Source organism: Heteronotia binoei, chromosome 12 (genome assembly GCF_032191835.1).
Source record: "Heteronotia binoei isolate CCM8104 ecotype False Entrance Well chromosome 12, APGP_CSIRO_Hbin_v1, whole genome shotgun sequence".
Classification (NCBI taxonomy): Eukaryota; Metazoa; Chordata; class Lepidosauria; order Squamata; family Gekkonidae; genus Heteronotia; species Heteronotia binoei.
Window position 1 is genome coordinate 2,231,121 of NC_083234.1, and position 16,933 is coordinate 2,248,053.

The 16,933-nt window shown below is 55.9% G+C and overlaps 1 protein-coding gene and 1 non-coding gene across 2 annotated transcripts; one reads left to right on the forward strand and one right to left on the reverse strand.

Annotated features, from left to right (window-relative positions):
• The first annotated feature begins 1,206 nt into the window (after positions 1 to 1,206).
• BACE1 (beta-secretase 1) lies at positions 1,207 to 15,297 on the forward strand. Its single transcript, XM_060251645.1, has 9 exons — positions 1,207 to 1,464; positions 6,934 to 7,022; positions 8,991 to 9,207; positions 9,809 to 9,946; positions 11,646 to 11,780; positions 11,990 to 12,091; positions 12,529 to 12,678; positions 14,618 to 14,789; positions 15,051 to 15,297. The coding sequence occupies exons 1-9, from the start codon at positions 1,207 to 1,209 to the stop codon at positions 15,281 to 15,283; spliced, it is 1,494 nt and encodes a 497-aa protein (XP_060107628.1). The 3' UTR covers positions 15,284 to 15,297.
• On the reverse strand, positions 3,737 to 3,808 carry TRNAP-GGG (transfer RNA proline (anticodon GGG)). The gene has a single exon. It is a non-coding gene; the product is annotated as a tRNA-Pro (tRNA).
• Positions 15,298 to 16,933: the final 1,636 nt, after the last annotated feature.

Below are 16,933 nucleotides of genomic sequence, written 5' to 3' on the forward strand. Positions count from 1 at the left end.
AGAATTGGACCCCCCCCCCCCAGTCCAATCTTTTTTGAAACTTGGGGAGTTTTCTTGAGGAGAGGCATCAGACGCTATGCTGATAATTTGGCGCCTCTGCGTCAAAAAACGGCCCCCAAGAGCCCCAGATACCCACGGACTGACTTTCCACCCTAAGGGAACCGGTCTCCATAGGGAACAATGGAGTGCCCAGCAGACATCCCCCCCCCCCCCCGCTTTCTGATGACCCTGAAGGGGGGGGTGGAGAGCCTCCACGCCAGGGATCCCCTGTCCCCACCTGGGGGTCGGCAACCCTAATCTCCCAAGCAGTGCGCGGCGGTGCGTGAGAGCGCCTCCCTTGCTGCTGCCACGGAGTTGGTTAGTCTCGGGGGTGCGGCTCTTTCCTGTTCCTTCTTTGCACATTCTGCGAAATGGCCGAAATGCGGGGGGGGGGGGGGGGGGGCTTCCCAGCAATTCATAACCTTTTCAGGTCAGCCCGTGCTCGAGAGGGTGTCCGTGAAAAGCCAAAGCAAGGACACCGCATCAAGCTCCCGCGAGTGCGTGGGAAGGAGGTCCCCTTCTGGGTCAACAGGCCTCCCCCCCCCCGGGCGTCGACGGGGCCACTCTCTCTCTCTGGCGCGCGCGCAGGGGCCTCCGAGGAAGGGGCTCTAGAGCACGTCGGGCCGGAGTTTCCCGCGCAGGTGTGGCGGCAGCTGCTGCCAGAGTCCCGCTCCAAGCGGCGCCAGGAGGAAAAGCGGCGCCTGCAGCGGGGGGGTGGGGGAGGGCCGCAGAGGGTCATCGGCCGAGCAGCGCCGGGCCCTCCTGGTGAGGCCCGCCCGGGGGCTGGGGGCGGCCCTCAGAGCCTTCCTGGGCACGGCCCGCCGGCCTCCCCTCCCTAAGCAGCTGTGCGGGTGAGCGGGGGGGGGGACTGGGCCGCCGATCCTGCTCCGCTGCTCAGGATGCCCGCCGCTCCGCCGCGCAGCAGGGAGGAGGCGAGGCCAGGCGGCAGCAGGAGGGGCGGCGCGGACTACAACTCCCAGGGATCCTTCCTCAGCCGCGCCGCGCCGGGCCTTTCCGCCTGCCTGCCTGGCCATCCGGAGCGCAGCGGCGCCCTCGGCTCGGGGCCCGCGGAGGAGCCCGCCTGATGCAGCGGCTGCCCGCCCCGTCGAGTCCCCCGGGAGCCTGGCCTGACTGAGCGCCGCCGCTTGCCTCCCTCCCTCGCCGGGCATGGCGGGCGCCGCGCTGCTGCTGCTGGGGCTGGGGCTGGGGCTGCTGGTGGGGGCGGCCGGGGGCGGCATCCGGCTGCCCTTGCGGGGCGGGCGCGGGCGCGGGGCTGGGCCGCTGGAGGGCCGGGGGCGGCGGGCGGCGGGGCTGCTGGAGCAGGCCGGGCCATGGGGCAGCTTCTTGGACATGATCGACAACTTGCGGGGCAAGTCCGGCCAGGGCTACTACGTGGAGATGACGGTGGGCAGCCCGCCGCAGAAGGTGAGCCGGCCGGCCGGGGGGGGGGGGGGATGCCGGAGGCGAGGGCGCTGCTGCTGCCGGGCGCCATCCTGGCCGCTTCCCCTGCGCGCTCCGGCTGCCTTTTGGCTTGCAGGCCGCAGGCCCCAGCCACACGTCTGCTGGCCTTGTGCGGGTGAGCAGAGCTCCCCCCTGGGGCAGCTGGCGTGGCTTGGCCGCTCAGGCCTTGGTGCTTCCCAAAGATGCCCAAGATGAAGGAGAGGCGCATGAAGCGCCCGGCGAGGGGAGGGGAGGGAAGGAGCCTGTGGAAACGGCTGCCTCCACTCCACATCTCTTGGGCGGGATCTGAGGGGCTTCTTGGGGGTCTGTCTGTGCTTGGTGCTCCTGAGTCCCCCAGGCTGAACCTGCGGAGCTGCCTTCTCCCCACTGGGCCGCCCAGCCCAGCACTGATGCGGCATCTCTCTCTCTCAGCCCGAGGCAGAGAAGAAGGCTCTCCCTCTGGCCTGGTCCCCGAACGCTCCAGAAGCTACTGCTGTGTCTACAAGGCAGCAGAGGCCGGCGTGCAGCCATTGTGTGCTGGGCTGGGGGGCCATCAGGCTCCCCTCCACTGACCTCAGCACTGTCTCTTTCCAGCTCCCTCCCTGTTGTGATGACAGAAAGCTTGGAGTGCTGCCGCCGAAGGGGATGTGGGCTGCTGGGGGTGGGGGCAGCAGAACCTTTGGGTCTTGAGTCTGGTGCCTGCAGTCACCACAGAGCGGCCCTAATTCTGTTCCTGGATTGGGCCTTATGTCTGCGTCTTCTCACCAGGCTTGTAACAAGCCCGAAGTACAAGCATGTCATGCAGCCCACTCCTACTCATAAGGAGTTCTGTTTGTGTGGGACTGAAATGTTTTGTGCGCACGCTTTGCGATAGAGGCAGTAGCTCAGCGGCAGAGCATCTGCTCAGCGTGCAGAAAGTTGCAGGTTCCATCTCCAGCATCTCCATGTAAAAGGGCTGGAAAGACCTCTTGGAGTGCGGCTGCCAGTCTGAGTAGGCAACACTGATCTTGGCAGACCTTGATTCTCAGGCAGCTTTCGGTGTGTTCTCATTCCAGCACGTGGGTGGGATGCGCAGGGCCAGTCCATGGGACCAGTGGGTGGGAAGCGGGAAGTGGATGGAAGTGGAATGTGGACTTGGCAAGAGCCATTCAGAATCCTGTGTCTTGGTCAATGTTTATGAAGGGGCAGATGTACCCCCCCCCACAGAAAAGCCCAGCAAGAATGAGCAAATGTACATCCACTCCAGCAAATGTACATCCACTCATGCCCCCCCCTGCAGCGACCCCCCCCCTCCATCAGTCCCAGCTGCAGCCGCTGTGATTTGCTGATTAGTTTGAAGCATTAAGTCTATTCCAGAGGATTAAGGGAAGCTCTTCTGAGGTCAGGATAAAGGGTGCCCCACTGCGTGATTTGGCAGGGCCCTCTGCTGCCCACCCAGTTACCCCCCCCCCCCGGCAGCACTGAAGGGTGACAAAGGAGGTGTGTGTGGGGGGGGGGGTCCATGTTGGTGCAGGGTGCAGTACAGAACCCCCCACCTTTCCCCCTGGCAGGCAGGCACAGCCTTTACAGCCCTGTTCTTATAGACAGCTGACTGGCAGCTGCCCCGAGAGGCCCGGATCTGCTGCTGGTGGAACAAGATGGTTCTGGGGCTCTTCCGGACCAGGATCTGCTTCCAAGGGGCCCATCTCATCTGCTCTCTTCTTGTAGAACAGTCGGCCTGTTTGGCTTGTAAGCGAATGGATGGGAGGCCACTGAGAGAAAGGGCCACAGTCCTGCAGCTACTTACATATGAGCATATGAAGCTGCCTTATATTGAATCAGACGCTGAGTCCATCAAAGTCAGTATTTTCTACTCAGACTGGCAGCAGCTCTCCAGGGCAGGGTGGCCGAACTGTGGCTCAGGAGCCACCTGTGGCTCTTTCACACATATTGTGTGGCTCTTGAAGCCCCCACTGCCCTGTTGGCCGGCTTGGAGAAGGCATTTCTCTCTTTCAATCATTTTTTACGCCGAGCCAGCTGGCAGCTTGGAGAATGCATTTAAAGTTACTTTCTTTCTACCTGGTCTTCTCTCCTCCCTCCCCTATCTATTTTCCTTCCTTCCTTCCTTCCTTCTCTCAAACATCTGATGTTCATGACTTGCAGCTCTCAGACCTGACATTCATGTCTCGTGGCTCTTACATTAAGCAAGTTTGACCACCCCTGCTCCAGGGTCCCAAGCTGAAGCTTTTCACGCCTATTTGCCTGAACCCTTTTTATTTGGAGATGCCAGGGATTGAACCTGGGACCTTCTGCTTCCCAAGCAGATGCTCTACCACTGAGCCACAGCCCCATTCATGGCTCTCCAGGGTCTCAAGCTGAGGTTTCTCACGCCTATTTGCCTGAACCCTTTTTATTTGGAGATGCCAGGGATTGAACCTGGGACCTTCTGCTTTCCAAGGAGATGCTCTCCCACTGAGCCACCGTCCCTCCTCTAAAGACCTTGAAGACTAACAGAAGTTGTGGCAGCAGCAGAAGAGCTTTCCTGAGACATGGCTTGCTTCTTCATAGACTCATAGAGTTGGAAGGGACCTCTAGGGTCATCTAGTCCAACCCCCTGCACAATGCAGGAAACTCACAGACACCTCCCCCTAAATTCACAGGATCCTCATTGCTGGCAGATGGCCATCTAGCCTCTCTTTAAAAACCTCCCATCACCTCCCGAGGAAGCCTGTTCCACTGAGGAATTGCTGTAATGGTCAGGAAGTTCTCAGCCACCTCCTCTCCAGGCTAAACATGCCCAACTCCTTCAACCTTTCTTCTTAGGACTTGGTCTCCAGACCCCTCACCATCACATCGTGTGATCTGGACAGTATACTTCTGTTGATACAGCCCCAAATTGCATTTGCCTTTTTAGCCACCGCATCACACTGTTGACTCATGTTCAGTGTATGATCCACTAAGACTCCTAGATCCTTTTCACACAGACTACTGCTAAGACAAGTCTCCCCCATCCTATAACCATGCATTGGATTTTTCCTACCTAAATGCAGAACTTTACATTTAAAATTCATTTTATTGATTTTAGCCCAATTTTCCAGCCTGTCAAGCTCATCCTGTATCCTGTTTCTGTCTACTTCTGTGTTTGCAACCCCTCCCCATTTAGTATCATCTGCAAATTTAATAAGCATTCCCTCTATTCCTTCATCCAAATCATTTATAAAGAGGTTGAACAACGCAGGTCCCAGGACAGATCCTTGAGGCACTCCACTTGTCACTCCTTTCCAAGAGGATGAGGAACCATTCACAAGCACTCTTTGAGTGCGATCTGTCAACCAGTTACAGATCCACCTAATGGTAACAGAATCCAAACCAGATTTTACCAACTCGTCAACAAGGACAGTATGTGGAACTTTATCAAAAGCCTTACTGAAATCAAGATAAACGATGTCTACAGCATTCCCCTAATCCAGCAAGGTAGTCACTTTCTCAAAAAAAGAGATCAGGTTAGTCTGACATGACTTGTTCTTGAGAAAACCATGCTGGCTCTTAGTAATCACAGCCATTCTTTCTAAAAGTTCCAGGACCGACTGTTTGATGATTTGTTCTAAAACTTTTCCAGGTATAGACGTCAAGCTGACGGGTCGGTAGTTACCCGGATTGTCTTTTTTCCCCTTCTTGAAGATGGGGACAACATTTGCCCGCCTCCAATCTTCTGGCACCTCTCCTCTCCAAGAATTCTCAAAAATAATAGCCAGAGGCTCAGAAATTACATCCGCAACCTCTTTTCGAACCCTTGGATGCAATTCATCTGGCCCTGCATCCACCAGTGAGATACCTCACCAGTGAGCGGTGACTTACAACAGCTCTTACCCTGCCTCAAATGGTGTTAGTCTTTAAGGTGCCAGTGGGCTCTTGCTCTTTTTTACTGCTACAGGCGGACAAACATCAGCACCCGTCTTGTACTTGACTTGGCTTATCCTTCGGTAGAGCTTTTCCCTCTTTCCTCATGCACACATGCAGCTTATTCCTACATGCACCTTCATAACCCGCAGCTGCTGATGGTGCCCGCTTTTTCTGTGAGCTGAGGGCAGCGCCCCAAGAACTTGATTACAGCCCCAGGTTTGTCTGGGGAATTTATAGTGGTCTTGAGTTCAAGGGCCATTGTCTGACTCCTAATTCTAGAGCACAGAAATGCAGCTGTTGGTGTCAGGGAGGCAGCTGATCTTCAGAGGTGTCAATTTTTTTTTTTATTCCTTTGCAAAAACTCGCCAGAGGAATGCGGGCACCCTGAGTTTATATACATATATTAGAAATTCTTGCCCAGCAGCAGATATGGCCGCAGCTGCTGAGACTGAGAGCCACCAGTAGGCTAAAGGATCCAGTAATGAGATTGAGTGAAATGGAGTAAAAATGGTGAAGAATTCTTACAGTGATTCAGCAAGGAGAACCAAGAAGTCCTTGGTGGCCGGCTTGTAACCTCGTACCTGGAATAGCATGCTGGAACTGGAGACTGTGTCACTTCTGGCCACGTTTGCCTCCAAAATAGGTGCGCCCCCCCCCCCCCCCGCCGCAGCAGGGCTGTGAATAGCTCCATTGATTTTGCGGTCTCTGGGGGAGGGGGAGCCTCTGCTTGGCCGCTTTTGCTGAAGGGGGGGGAGGGGTGGCTTTAAGGGGGGTGTCAGAACCACAGAGGGTGCCGGTGTGCTTTAAGGGGGGTGTCATTCTCGAGTTAAAGCCCATCTTGGAAGCGCTCCTTGTTCTGATGGGTCATCTGAACCCCAGCAGATCCCTTCCAGCAGGAACTCTGCCCCCCCCCCCCCCCCCATTACACACACACTGAGGGCTTGGGCCTGGCTGCTCTGACCTTCCCCAGCTGTGCAGGGAAGCTGATAGGGCTGCACCTCCCTGCGGAGTTTGCCACTTCCAGGAAGGGCAGCCGAGGGCAGTGGAGGAGGAGGAGGGAGCTCTGCTACAGACCTGGGGAGGCAGGGCCTGCCCAGCCCCCCCCCCCCCCCGCCCCGCATTCCCCTGGGCTGTTGCAGCTGACAGTCTGCAGAGAGATGGGGACCGAGGTCTTGCTGGGCTGCTGCAAAATGTACCTGTCTGCACACATGTGCCAAACCTGCTGCCTTGCTGTACCTACTGGATTCTTCGTTTTCCCCGTCTACCTAAGCTTCTGTGTAGCCTTGAAGCTAATAGGAGTTGGTCCCATAAAAAGGTCCTGTGTCACCTACCTTTGGCTGTCATGTCTTTCCGGAGTTGTGTTTATTGCTGGTCTACCTTGAGCCAAGACAAAAGGCAGGCAGGCAACATTTTAACAAAGGAATAGAATGTGGACGTTGATACCTACGTTATTCTAATCGGCAGGAAGCAGTCCTGCTAATTTCTGCTGCTGCCACACAGTTCCCTGTGCGTCCACTGACCTTTCCTCTCTGCTGTGTGTCCACTGACCTTTCCTCTCTTCCACTCTGGCAGCTGAATATCCTGGTGGACACAGGGAGCAGTAATTTTGCTGTGGGTGCAGCACCTCACCCCTTCCTGAGGCGGTACTACCGGCACCAGCTGTGAGTATGCAAGTAGGGCTGGGGGTGGGGTGGGGGGAGAGCCCCAATCCTGCAAGGGAGCCAGCCCACTCCTCAGCTCTGCTGGGCTTCAGGCATGGAGTTGAGAGGCCGGTGCTTCCAGTGCTCTTCCCCCGTGCACAGAGGCTGGCAGTGAGGGAGCCCCAAGGGGATTGTGAGCAGTGAGGCAGGGGTGTGAGGATACTGCCTGGCCCTCCAGCCACACGGAGAACAGGAGGGGCCATCCCCCAGAGGCCCCGAGGCAAGAGGCTGAGGGAGGACTTTGGCCTGCAGCGGTGGTGCTGGTGAGCCCAGAGATGGACGCCTTTGTGTGGAGGCGAAGGGACAGGCCTCTGCCTAGAGGAGGCTACTGGATTCAATGCACCCCCTCCCCTGAGACACTCGCGTTCCTGCCCCAGCTGCCATCTACTAAACCGTTGCCTCCCTCCCTGTGAATGTGTATGGGGGGATGTGAGGCAGGTTCTCCCCCTGTGCCACCCTCCCCTGAGCTTTTCTCCTTTCTCCTGGAGGCTGCCCAAAGTCTGGTCCTGAGCCTCTTCCCTGAAAACCATGTTTGGGGCAGGCCTAAGTCAATAGAACAGTTTGTGTTCAGTTCTGTCCATTGAACTGCTGCATGGGGAGTGGGGGGGCAAAAAGGAAGGCCCCTAAAATCACTCAGGTCCTGTGCAAAACTTGGCACTGACCACCCATTTACAATCTCCATGAAAGTTCAGGCGTATTGGGGCAGAGAGGGGGATGTGAATACAGCTCTTGGCATGCCCAGATGCCCGGACATTCTTGGCTGTCTCAGATGCTTCCCACACCTGGGCCCTAAATCACAGTGCACCCATTGATGTAGGCGACACTGTTCCTTGCCTAATGGAGGCTGTATTGTCCTGCAGCCCCTTTATTCTCCCCCCCCCCCTTTTTCTTGTTTTAATTGCACCTAGTCTAGAGGTCTTCAGCCTCAATAGGAGAATACAGCTCTGGCTAGTTTCTAAGACAAACTCTCCCAGAGAGACTGGTCTCTTGCAAGACAGTGAAAGGTTCTTGTGCAGGCATCAGATCTCTTTCCAACAAGACAGAATTTTTTTTAGTTGGTGAAGTTATTTAAAATATAACTATTCTATGGGCAAGAAATTATTAAATTAAATTAAATTATGCAGACTGATTCCTGGAAAGAAGGTCAAATGAACTTACTTCTTCTGTCCTTCTAAGTCTGATTGAAATAATGAATACAGTTCTCTGAAGTTCACGGTAGATCCGGTTTTAAGCCAACAGGGCAGAATGCTTTGCTGCAAGACAGGCTTCCTTGACAGAAGCCCCCCAGGGAAAGCCTCACCGTCTTGGCACCTTTCATAAGGAAGGTGACAGATGGAAAGAAGTAAATCTTCCTCCTTGCAACATGTGATTGTCCTCTAAATAACACACAGCTGATTGTCACATGAATTATGAGAATAAGTCACACAGGTGAAGTAGATACCTCTGGATCACTCTCCTTGAACTCTTAAAGGAAAGTTGTGGGGCTAGAAATAAAACTGTCCAAACGAAGAGCAGTAAATGTACTATTTCTTCAGCCACACTAATGAAGTGTCTGAAGAGTCAGTCCTGAACTTTTGGTACTGTTGCCTGACCGGCTATTGAACCTGTGGGAGAATACACAGGCTAACGTGCATTCAAGTAATTAAAATCATGACTGTGACAACCTCCCCTCCCCTCCCCCCCCCTCCCCCGCTGCCCCCAGCCATTCGGTTCTGGGTCTCTGGACTCCGAGGGACCAGGCCAGCCTCTCCGCCAGCGTTTTAGCCACCTTTGGCATCTGTTGCTGGCCAGGCCCATGACAGCTTGAAGGGGCTGAGCAGAAGTTCTAAACCCCTGGGAGCCTGCATAAATCCCGCCAGTGCAGGCAGGGCCTATGGCCAGCAAGGCTCCTGAGGCCCTCTGATGTGAAGCCCTCCTGGCTTTCTGCAGCTCCAGCACCTACCGGGACCTGCGGAGGGGAGTCTACGTGCCGTACACGCAAGGGAAGTGGGAGGGAGAGCTGGGCACGGACCTGGTCACCATCCCGCATGGCCCAAACGTCACCGTGCGCGCCAACATTGCTGCCATCACCGAGTCAGACAAGTTTTTCATCAACGGATCCAACTGGGAAGGGATCCTGGGCTTAGCCTACGCAGAGATCGCCCGGGTGAGTCTGCCGTCAGTCACAGCGTCTGCAGAGCAGGGGTGTGGGCCCCTGGACACATTTATTTCCTTCTTGCTGGGGGGGTGGGGGGACCCAAAGCAGCTGGCATCCCACTCCTCTCCTCCATTTTATCTTCACAACAGCCCTGGGAGGTAGGCTGGCCCAAGCGAGGCTCCATGGCAGTGGGTGGATTTGAACTTGGGTCTCCCAGATCCTCATCTGACCCAGGAGGATGCAGAGGATCCCTCAGTCTTCCTTCACAAATGGAAATAATTATCCGTCACGCACTTTGTGCTCATCATCACAGCAGACCAGTCCGCCCTGTCAGTCAGGCCGCTGCCACCCTTTTCATAGCGGGAAGGGAAGCATGTACTTGGCCGGAAATGCTGAATCCCTTCTGGCCAGTGGGGTGGCCTTCTCCCATCCTCCGTGGGCATGCCCCTGCTCTGTCATAACCTCTGCGGGGGGCTTGCCCAGGAGGTGGCCGGATGGTGGTTTGTGCCCTGGGCCTTTCTGGGTCCCGAAGCAGCCCCACTCCCCGCTCTGCCAGAGTGCCTGCCTGCCTGCCTTGTTGAGCCCGTCTTCCTGGCTTCTCCCTGCTCAGCCAGACGACACGCTGGAGCCCTTTTTTGACTCGCTGGTGAAGCAGACGCGGGTGCCCAATGTCTTCTCACTGCAGCTGTGTGGGGCTGGCTTCCCAGCCAACAACTCCGAGGCCCTGGCTGCTGTGGGGGGCAGCATGGTGAGTGTTGCGGGGGCAGCGAGGGCCGTGGGTTGCTCTGGGCTGGGCAGAGAATCATAGAGTTGGAAGGGACCTCCAGGGGTCATCTAGACTCCAAGGGCTGGAGTTCTCAGTTTGAGCGAGAACTGTGCTGTGGTTAGAGAGATGATGCCTGTAGATTTTGAAGCCATGGGGACATTCTGTGTGTGCAGGGATATACATTTTCCCTGGAATATCCATGTTTTCCCCAGGGAAGGGAACTTCTTCTACTGAGTGAACAACATAATAGAAATCATTTATAATAGTGTAAAAAATGTTTGTGGGAGTGTCCCCAAGGCCTGCGAGAAAGAGTTGCAAACTTCTGTAACTTTTTTCCATCTGAGAGGGAGTAAAGAGAAGCTGAAGGTAGAAAATAAATTCTGTAGTAAACAAAGGAAAATGCAGGAAATCTCTCAAAGGACTTCCTGGGGGTGGCTGGAGACCTCCTAGGATGAGCACTGGTCTCCAGGTGACAGAGAAAACGGCAGCTTTGGAAGGGGGACTCTCTGGGACACTGTGCCCCATTGAAGTTCCTCCCCTCCCCCTCCTCAGGCTTCCAGCCCCCAAATCTGCAGGCACTTCCCACCCCAGAGCTAGGCTCCCTCAGGGAGGCCACCACTGCTCATCTCTTATTGGTTGGTAAGTCTGATTCGATTTTTAGCCCGCCCTTCCCATAGGACAGGCTCAAGGCGGGCTACATCATAAAAATGATGAACACTAACAAACAATAAAAGACCGATTTAAATATATAACATCTACAGACTAAAATGGCAGGTTCTGCCTCACAGTCCAGGGCCAGCAGATTTTACAGCACTGGGATGGAACGAAGGGGGGAGGCTGGAAGCATGTGACGTCCGCTGCCTCAGCTGAAAGCCTGGCAAAAGTCTGCAACACCCCAGCAGCTGGTTGTGAGCCAGTGGCAGGCTCTTCTTCTTTTACAGCATAAGAGGGGTTTCCCCCAGCGTTCCTAAAACTTACTTTTTTCTTTGGAAAAACTGAGAAAGTCCTCAGATTTCTTTCATGCTGCACACCTGTGAGTGAGTTGAGGTGCGTTGTCATGTTGGTCTGAAGCAACAAAACAAGGCTGGAGTCCAGGGGCTCCTTGAAGACCAGCAAAGTTTAATTCTGGGTGTTGACTTTTGTTTGTAAGTGGGAAACATCTTCCCTTAAGCATTTCACCCATGCTACAAGAGAAAATATTTCCTGGGAGTTTCTTTTCCTAGTGGTCTCCCAAATTTTCAAATTTTTTCATTGGGAGAAAGGGGGAAATAACTCTTTAGGTGTCACCCCCTCCCCCCCAGATATCTCCATTTTTTTTTCTCGGGCCTTGACATCTCTAGCTATGGCCCAGGGGTCCATCTTGCAACAGGTACAGTAGTGATGGAGGTGAGAGCACTTATGAACATGTGCAGAGGGCCCCCTTCTCCCCTGTGAGAAGCACAGCTGGACTCCAGCTGTTAGGGGGTTTTGTGGCTCAGAGGGCTGCCAGATTGGAAGGGGCAGAGGGCCAATGCTCCAAGTGAATGTGGTCAAGGAGGAGGAAGAGGGTGCCTCTGAGCATGTGTCGAGGATCTACTTGGGGAAGGACTAGCTTGTGAGGCGCAGGGACCAGGCTGGGCAGGGGAGCTGTGGTACCCTGGGGGTCTTCACTAAGGCTGGCCTTCCCTCCCCTTTCCTGCAGATCATCGGGGGCACCGACCCCTCTCTCTACACGGGCAGCATCTGGTACACGCCCGTGCGGAAGGAGTGGTACTACGAGGTGGTCATTGTGAAGATGGAGATCAGCGGGCAGGACCTGCGGCTGGACTGCAAGGAGGTGAAGGGGCTGGATGAGGGCAGGGGGCAGGACATGGGACATGGGACACACACCCCCTCCTGTGACTGGGGTGGGGGCAAAGGACTGAAGGCTCCTCTGAGAGCAAAGCCTCCCAGAGCTCCTGTCTGGTGCAGTGCTGGTTTGTACGTCCTGCTTGTGTGCAGCCAGCCAGACCAACTGCCCCCCCTCCGAATGTCTTTCCCCCCCAGTACAACTATGACAAGAGCATCGTGGACAGCGGAACCACCAACCTGCGCCTCCCCAAGAAGGTCTTTGAGGCAGCCGTGAAATCCATCAAGACAGCCTCGGCGGTGAGAGAGCCGGGAGGAGGGAGGGGCTACTGCCCAGTCTGCTTGGGGCTCTACCCCCCCCCCCCCGGCTATCCCCCCTCCCCATCCAGGAAAGAGCCAGACGAAGCTGGAATTCTGTATTTCTCCCCCCCCCCCTCCCCATACACACACCGGGCACTTCTGGCACCACTGGGGCTTGGGCATGCAAATCATGGCCAGGGCGGGGCTTTTCAAGATGCCCCTCCCTCCTGTCGGGCAAGTGATTCCCCCTGACGTTGCCATGCCTTTAAGTCCCATCTTCAAGAGTCTGTGTCGATCCGTGTGTTGACTTGGGTGGGGAAAAGAGAAGGCAACCCCTCCCCCATCTCTCACTGGACCGGAGGGAGGCCCGAGTGGGCACCCAGGGCCTTTTGCCTGTCCTGCTTCTAGCACTGACGCCTGCCTCCTGCCCTCCTCAGACAGAGAAGTTCCCTGACGGCTTCTGGCTGGGGGAGCAGCTGGTCTGCTGGCCAACAGGCACCACCCCCTGGCACATCTTCCCCGTCATCTCCCTCTACCTGAAGGGCGAGACCACCAACCAGTCCTTCCGGATCAGCATCCTGCCCCAGGTGAGTGCCTGCGGGTCCCTTGACCCTGGCAGCAGGGGGCGCCAGCCAACCACTGCAGAAAGCCTTAGAGCTGGAAGGGTCCTCTAGTCCAGCCCCCTGCACAAGGCAGGAGACTCACAAACATCTCCATTCCCCGTCCCCATCCCCAGGGACCCCTGCAGGCTCCATGCCCAGAAGATGGAGAGAACCTCCAGGAACCCTGGCCAAACTGGCCTGGAGAAAAATTGCTCACTGACACCCAAGTGGCAATCAGCATTCTCCTGGGCATGAGAACTAGGCACTGATGCAGCCCTTCCTGCCCTCCTTCTCATAATCTGCCTAATTCACGGGATCTTCATTGCTGTCAGATGGCCGTTTAGCCTCTGTTGGAAAACAGGAAGGAGAGCCCACCACCTCCCAAGGAAGTCTGTTCCACTGAGGAACCGTTAATTGTCAGGAAGTTAAGAACATAAGAGAAGCCATGTTGGATCAGGCCAATGGCCCATCCAGTCCAACACTCTGTATCACACAGTGGCCAAAAATTTAAATATATATACACACTGTGGCTAATAGCCACTGATGGACCTCTGCTCCATATTTTTATCTAACCCCCTCTTGAAGCTGGCTATGTTTGTAGCCGCCACCACCTCCTGTGGCAGTGAATTCCACATGTTAATCACCCTTTGGGTGAAGAAGTACCTCCTTTTATCCGTTCTAACCCGACTGCTCAGCAATTTCATTGAATGCCCACGAGTTCTTGTATTGTGAGAAAGGGAGAAAAGTACTTCTTTCTCTACTTTCTCCATCCCAAGCATAATCCTGTAAACCTCTATCATGTCACCCCGCAGTCGACATTTCTCCAAGCTAAAGAGCCCCAAGCGTTTTAACCTTTCTTCATAGGGAAAGTGTTCCAAACCTGTAATTATTCTAGTTGCCTTGGGTGTCAGTTCTTCCTAACGTTGAGCCAGAAACTTTTGATTTAATTTCAACCTGTTGGTTCTGGTCCTACCTTCTGGGGCCACAGAAAACAACTCTGCACCATCCTCCATATGACATGCCCAGCTCCTTCAGTCTTTCCTCATAGGACTTGGTCTCCAGACCCCCCACCATCTTCGTCACCCTCCTCTGGACCGTTCCAGCTTGTCTATATCCTTAAATTGTGGTGCCCAAAACTGAACACTCCAGGTGAGGTCTTACCAGAGCAGAGTAAAGCAATATCAGTTCACTTGACCAGTGGACACTATACTTCTGTTTATACAGCCCCAAATTGCATTTGGCTTTTTAGCTACTGCATCACTCTGCTGACTCATGTTCAGTGTACAGTCCACTACGACCCCTAGATCCTTTTCATACATTCTACTGCCAAGACAAATCTCCCCCCTCCTGTAATTATGCATTTAATTTTTCCTACATAAATGCAGAACTTTACATTCATCCCTGTTAAAATTCGTTGTATTTGTTTGAGCCCAGTTTCCCAGCGTGTAAAGAGCATCCTGGATCCTGACTCTGCCATCTACTGTATTTGCTGCCCCTTCCAATTTAGTATCATCTGCAGATTTAATAAGCATCCCCTCTCCCTTTTGAGGAGCTGGCCGCAGGCTTGGCTGAGGGGTCTGGCGCTTCTGGGCCGGAGTGGGGGGCATCTGCTGGAATATTGGCCCAGAGACGAGGACCTCCCCCCCCCCCATACAAAGGCAGCTTTTTCAGTAGTGTTGCAAAGCAACCTCTAAATGACGGCTGGAGCTGGGGGAGCCCTGGCTGGGTAGGGCCAGGCTAAGCAGGGTCAGTCCAGGTCAAGCTCTGTGGGGGAGGGGCGGGGTCTAGACTGGGGAGGAAAGTGTGGGCCTCTTGAGTTCTGGTCCTAAAATTCTGACTGCTGTGTTGTTTTGGCTCTCTCATTTGTGAAGTTTCAAAAGTGAGGGTGACTCAGCCTCTCTTCGTCTTCCTCTCTCTGCCCCAGCAATACTTGCGCCCGGTGGAAGACGTGGCCACCTCGCAGGACGAATGCTACAAGTTTGCCATCTCGCAGTCTTCCACAGGCACCGTCATGGGCGCAGTCGTGATGGAGGGTTTCTACGTGGTCTTTGACCGTGCCCGCAAGCGCGTTGGCTTTGCTGTCAGCACCTGCCACGGTGAGCGGCTGTTGCCCTGAGGAAGAAGGGGGTCCCTGGCTTCCAGCAGACTGGCAGCCTCCTTGAGGGTTGGTGCTGGGGCGGGGCTGCTGTACCGCAGGGCCATCAACGTGTACAGCGGGAGTATCAAAGCAGGCCGAGAGCCTCTTTCCTTCTTGCCCTGCCAAGCCGTTGGCAGTCGGGGAAGGACTGCGAGGCCAGCTGGGCCTCCCCTGGTTGAGGGAGCCCCGCTCTGACCTGTCCGCATGTCTCTGGCTGCAGTGCATGATGAGTTCCGGACAGCCACCGTGGATGGGCCCTTCTTGCAACTCGACATGGAGGACTGCGGCTACAACATTCCCCAGACGGACGAGTCCACTCTGATGACCATCGCCTATGTCATGGCGGCCATCTGTGCCCTCTTCATGCTGCCGCTCTGCCTCATGGTGTCGCAGTGGCGCTGCTTGCGCCGGGGCCGCGATGATTTTGCAGACGACATCTCCTTGCTCAAGTGAGCACTGCCCGCCTGAGCCTGGAGGCTGCATGGGGAGCGAGACTCCACCTTGGGCTGGAGAGGCCTGGTCTCCACGGAGATCCCTGGGGCCTGGCAAGTGGTCCAGCCGCAGGAGGGGCATCCTTTTCCTCCCCCAAGAGGGGGGTGGCAGTCGACAAAGACACTGCTCTCCTGCCCGGCTGGAGAGATGAGCGGAGACAGGCAAGAGGCTGGGCTGGCTGGCGTGGGAGGCTCCGGCACAGAGTGCTCAAGGGACCTTCTGCCTGCTTGCTTTCTCGTTCTCCTGTGGCAGGTGCTGTTCTGTCCTCCTGTGGCCTTGTGCCGCTGAAGGGCTTTCTGGGTTGCTTCTATACGGGGCCTGCAGAAGTAGCTGTTAGTCCTCCAAGGTTTTGTACGTGTGTATATTTATCAAAGGGCCAGTGGAGAAGGCAAGCTGCCCCCCTCCCCCCCCTCGGGAAAGGGTGCTTCTGGGATGCCTCTTGGGGGAGGAGCCCACTCTTAGCAAAGGCCAGACAGACCTGGAGCTGCGGGGAAGTTGCTTTGTGGGACTGGGGCAAAGAGGGAGAAGGCTGTGCCTGCCCACCCCCACCCAGTGTCTGGCCCACAGGGCAGGACGTCTCTTGCAGACTCTGCAGGGCTTGGCACTTTGGGAAGTTCCCTTCCAGGAGCAGGACTCTGGGCTGCCGGACAAGTCTGGGGCAAGTTTTGCAAGCCAAGCTGGCCGTCTCCTCCCCCTTCTCCGGCTGGGGCCAGCGCCTGCGGGACTCTGAGCCGCTCTCCCTCTGGGTCTTAGTGGAACTCTTCATCAGACAGAACATTAGAGCTGTTTCTAACCTCTCGGCCACCACTGTGCTCGAAGGAAGAACACAGACCAGACAGCTCTGCCTAGGGTTGCTCCACTTTTAAGAGTTTCTAGCCCAAAAGAACACCTGCTGGGGCTCACCATCCACCGACCCTTGCGGGGGGGGAGGGGTTTTAATGTGCTCTGCAGGGAAGCTGCAGCCCAGCCTCAGCCTGCGGGGCCACTGCCCTCCCCCCATCCCCACTGCTACAGCCGACCCTCAGGGGCTGCAGGCTGGCCCTGGCAGACCCTCTGCCCTCCTTTGTGTAACTGCCAGTGGCCCAAGCTCAAGCAGTGTGAGCCAGGCTACTCCTGAGCCCGAGGAAGAGGAGGGCATGTTGTGGGCACCTGCATGGCTAGCAGAAGCTGGCAACGCTCTTGGGCAGGAGCAGCCAGGCATGCCATCTTCTGTCTAGGAATGAGCCCCCCCCCGCCCCAGGCCCACATTTCCCTGCTGCCCCTTGGCCTCAGCACTGCTCCTGGGAGGTGCCCAGCCCCCAGGGTGGAGGGGAGCAGGCAGGGAAAGTCTCTCCCGCAGCCCAGTGGAGGGGCTGGCTGAACGGAATCAAAAGGCCCAGCCCCAGAGTTACTCCCCCCCTCCTGTGGTGATCCTCGAGTCACTCCTCTCTTGCTGGGGGCAGGGAGGCAGCTGTGCTCTTTGTGCCGGAGGCCCTCTGTATGATAACACTGTAAATAGTTGTAATATTAGCCTTTAACTGCCGCAGTTGGTCTCAGTCTCAAGTGAAGGAGGAGGAGCCAGACAATCTTTTCAGTTTTGTTTTTCTGAAGTAACTGGTTGGCTGCTTTTTG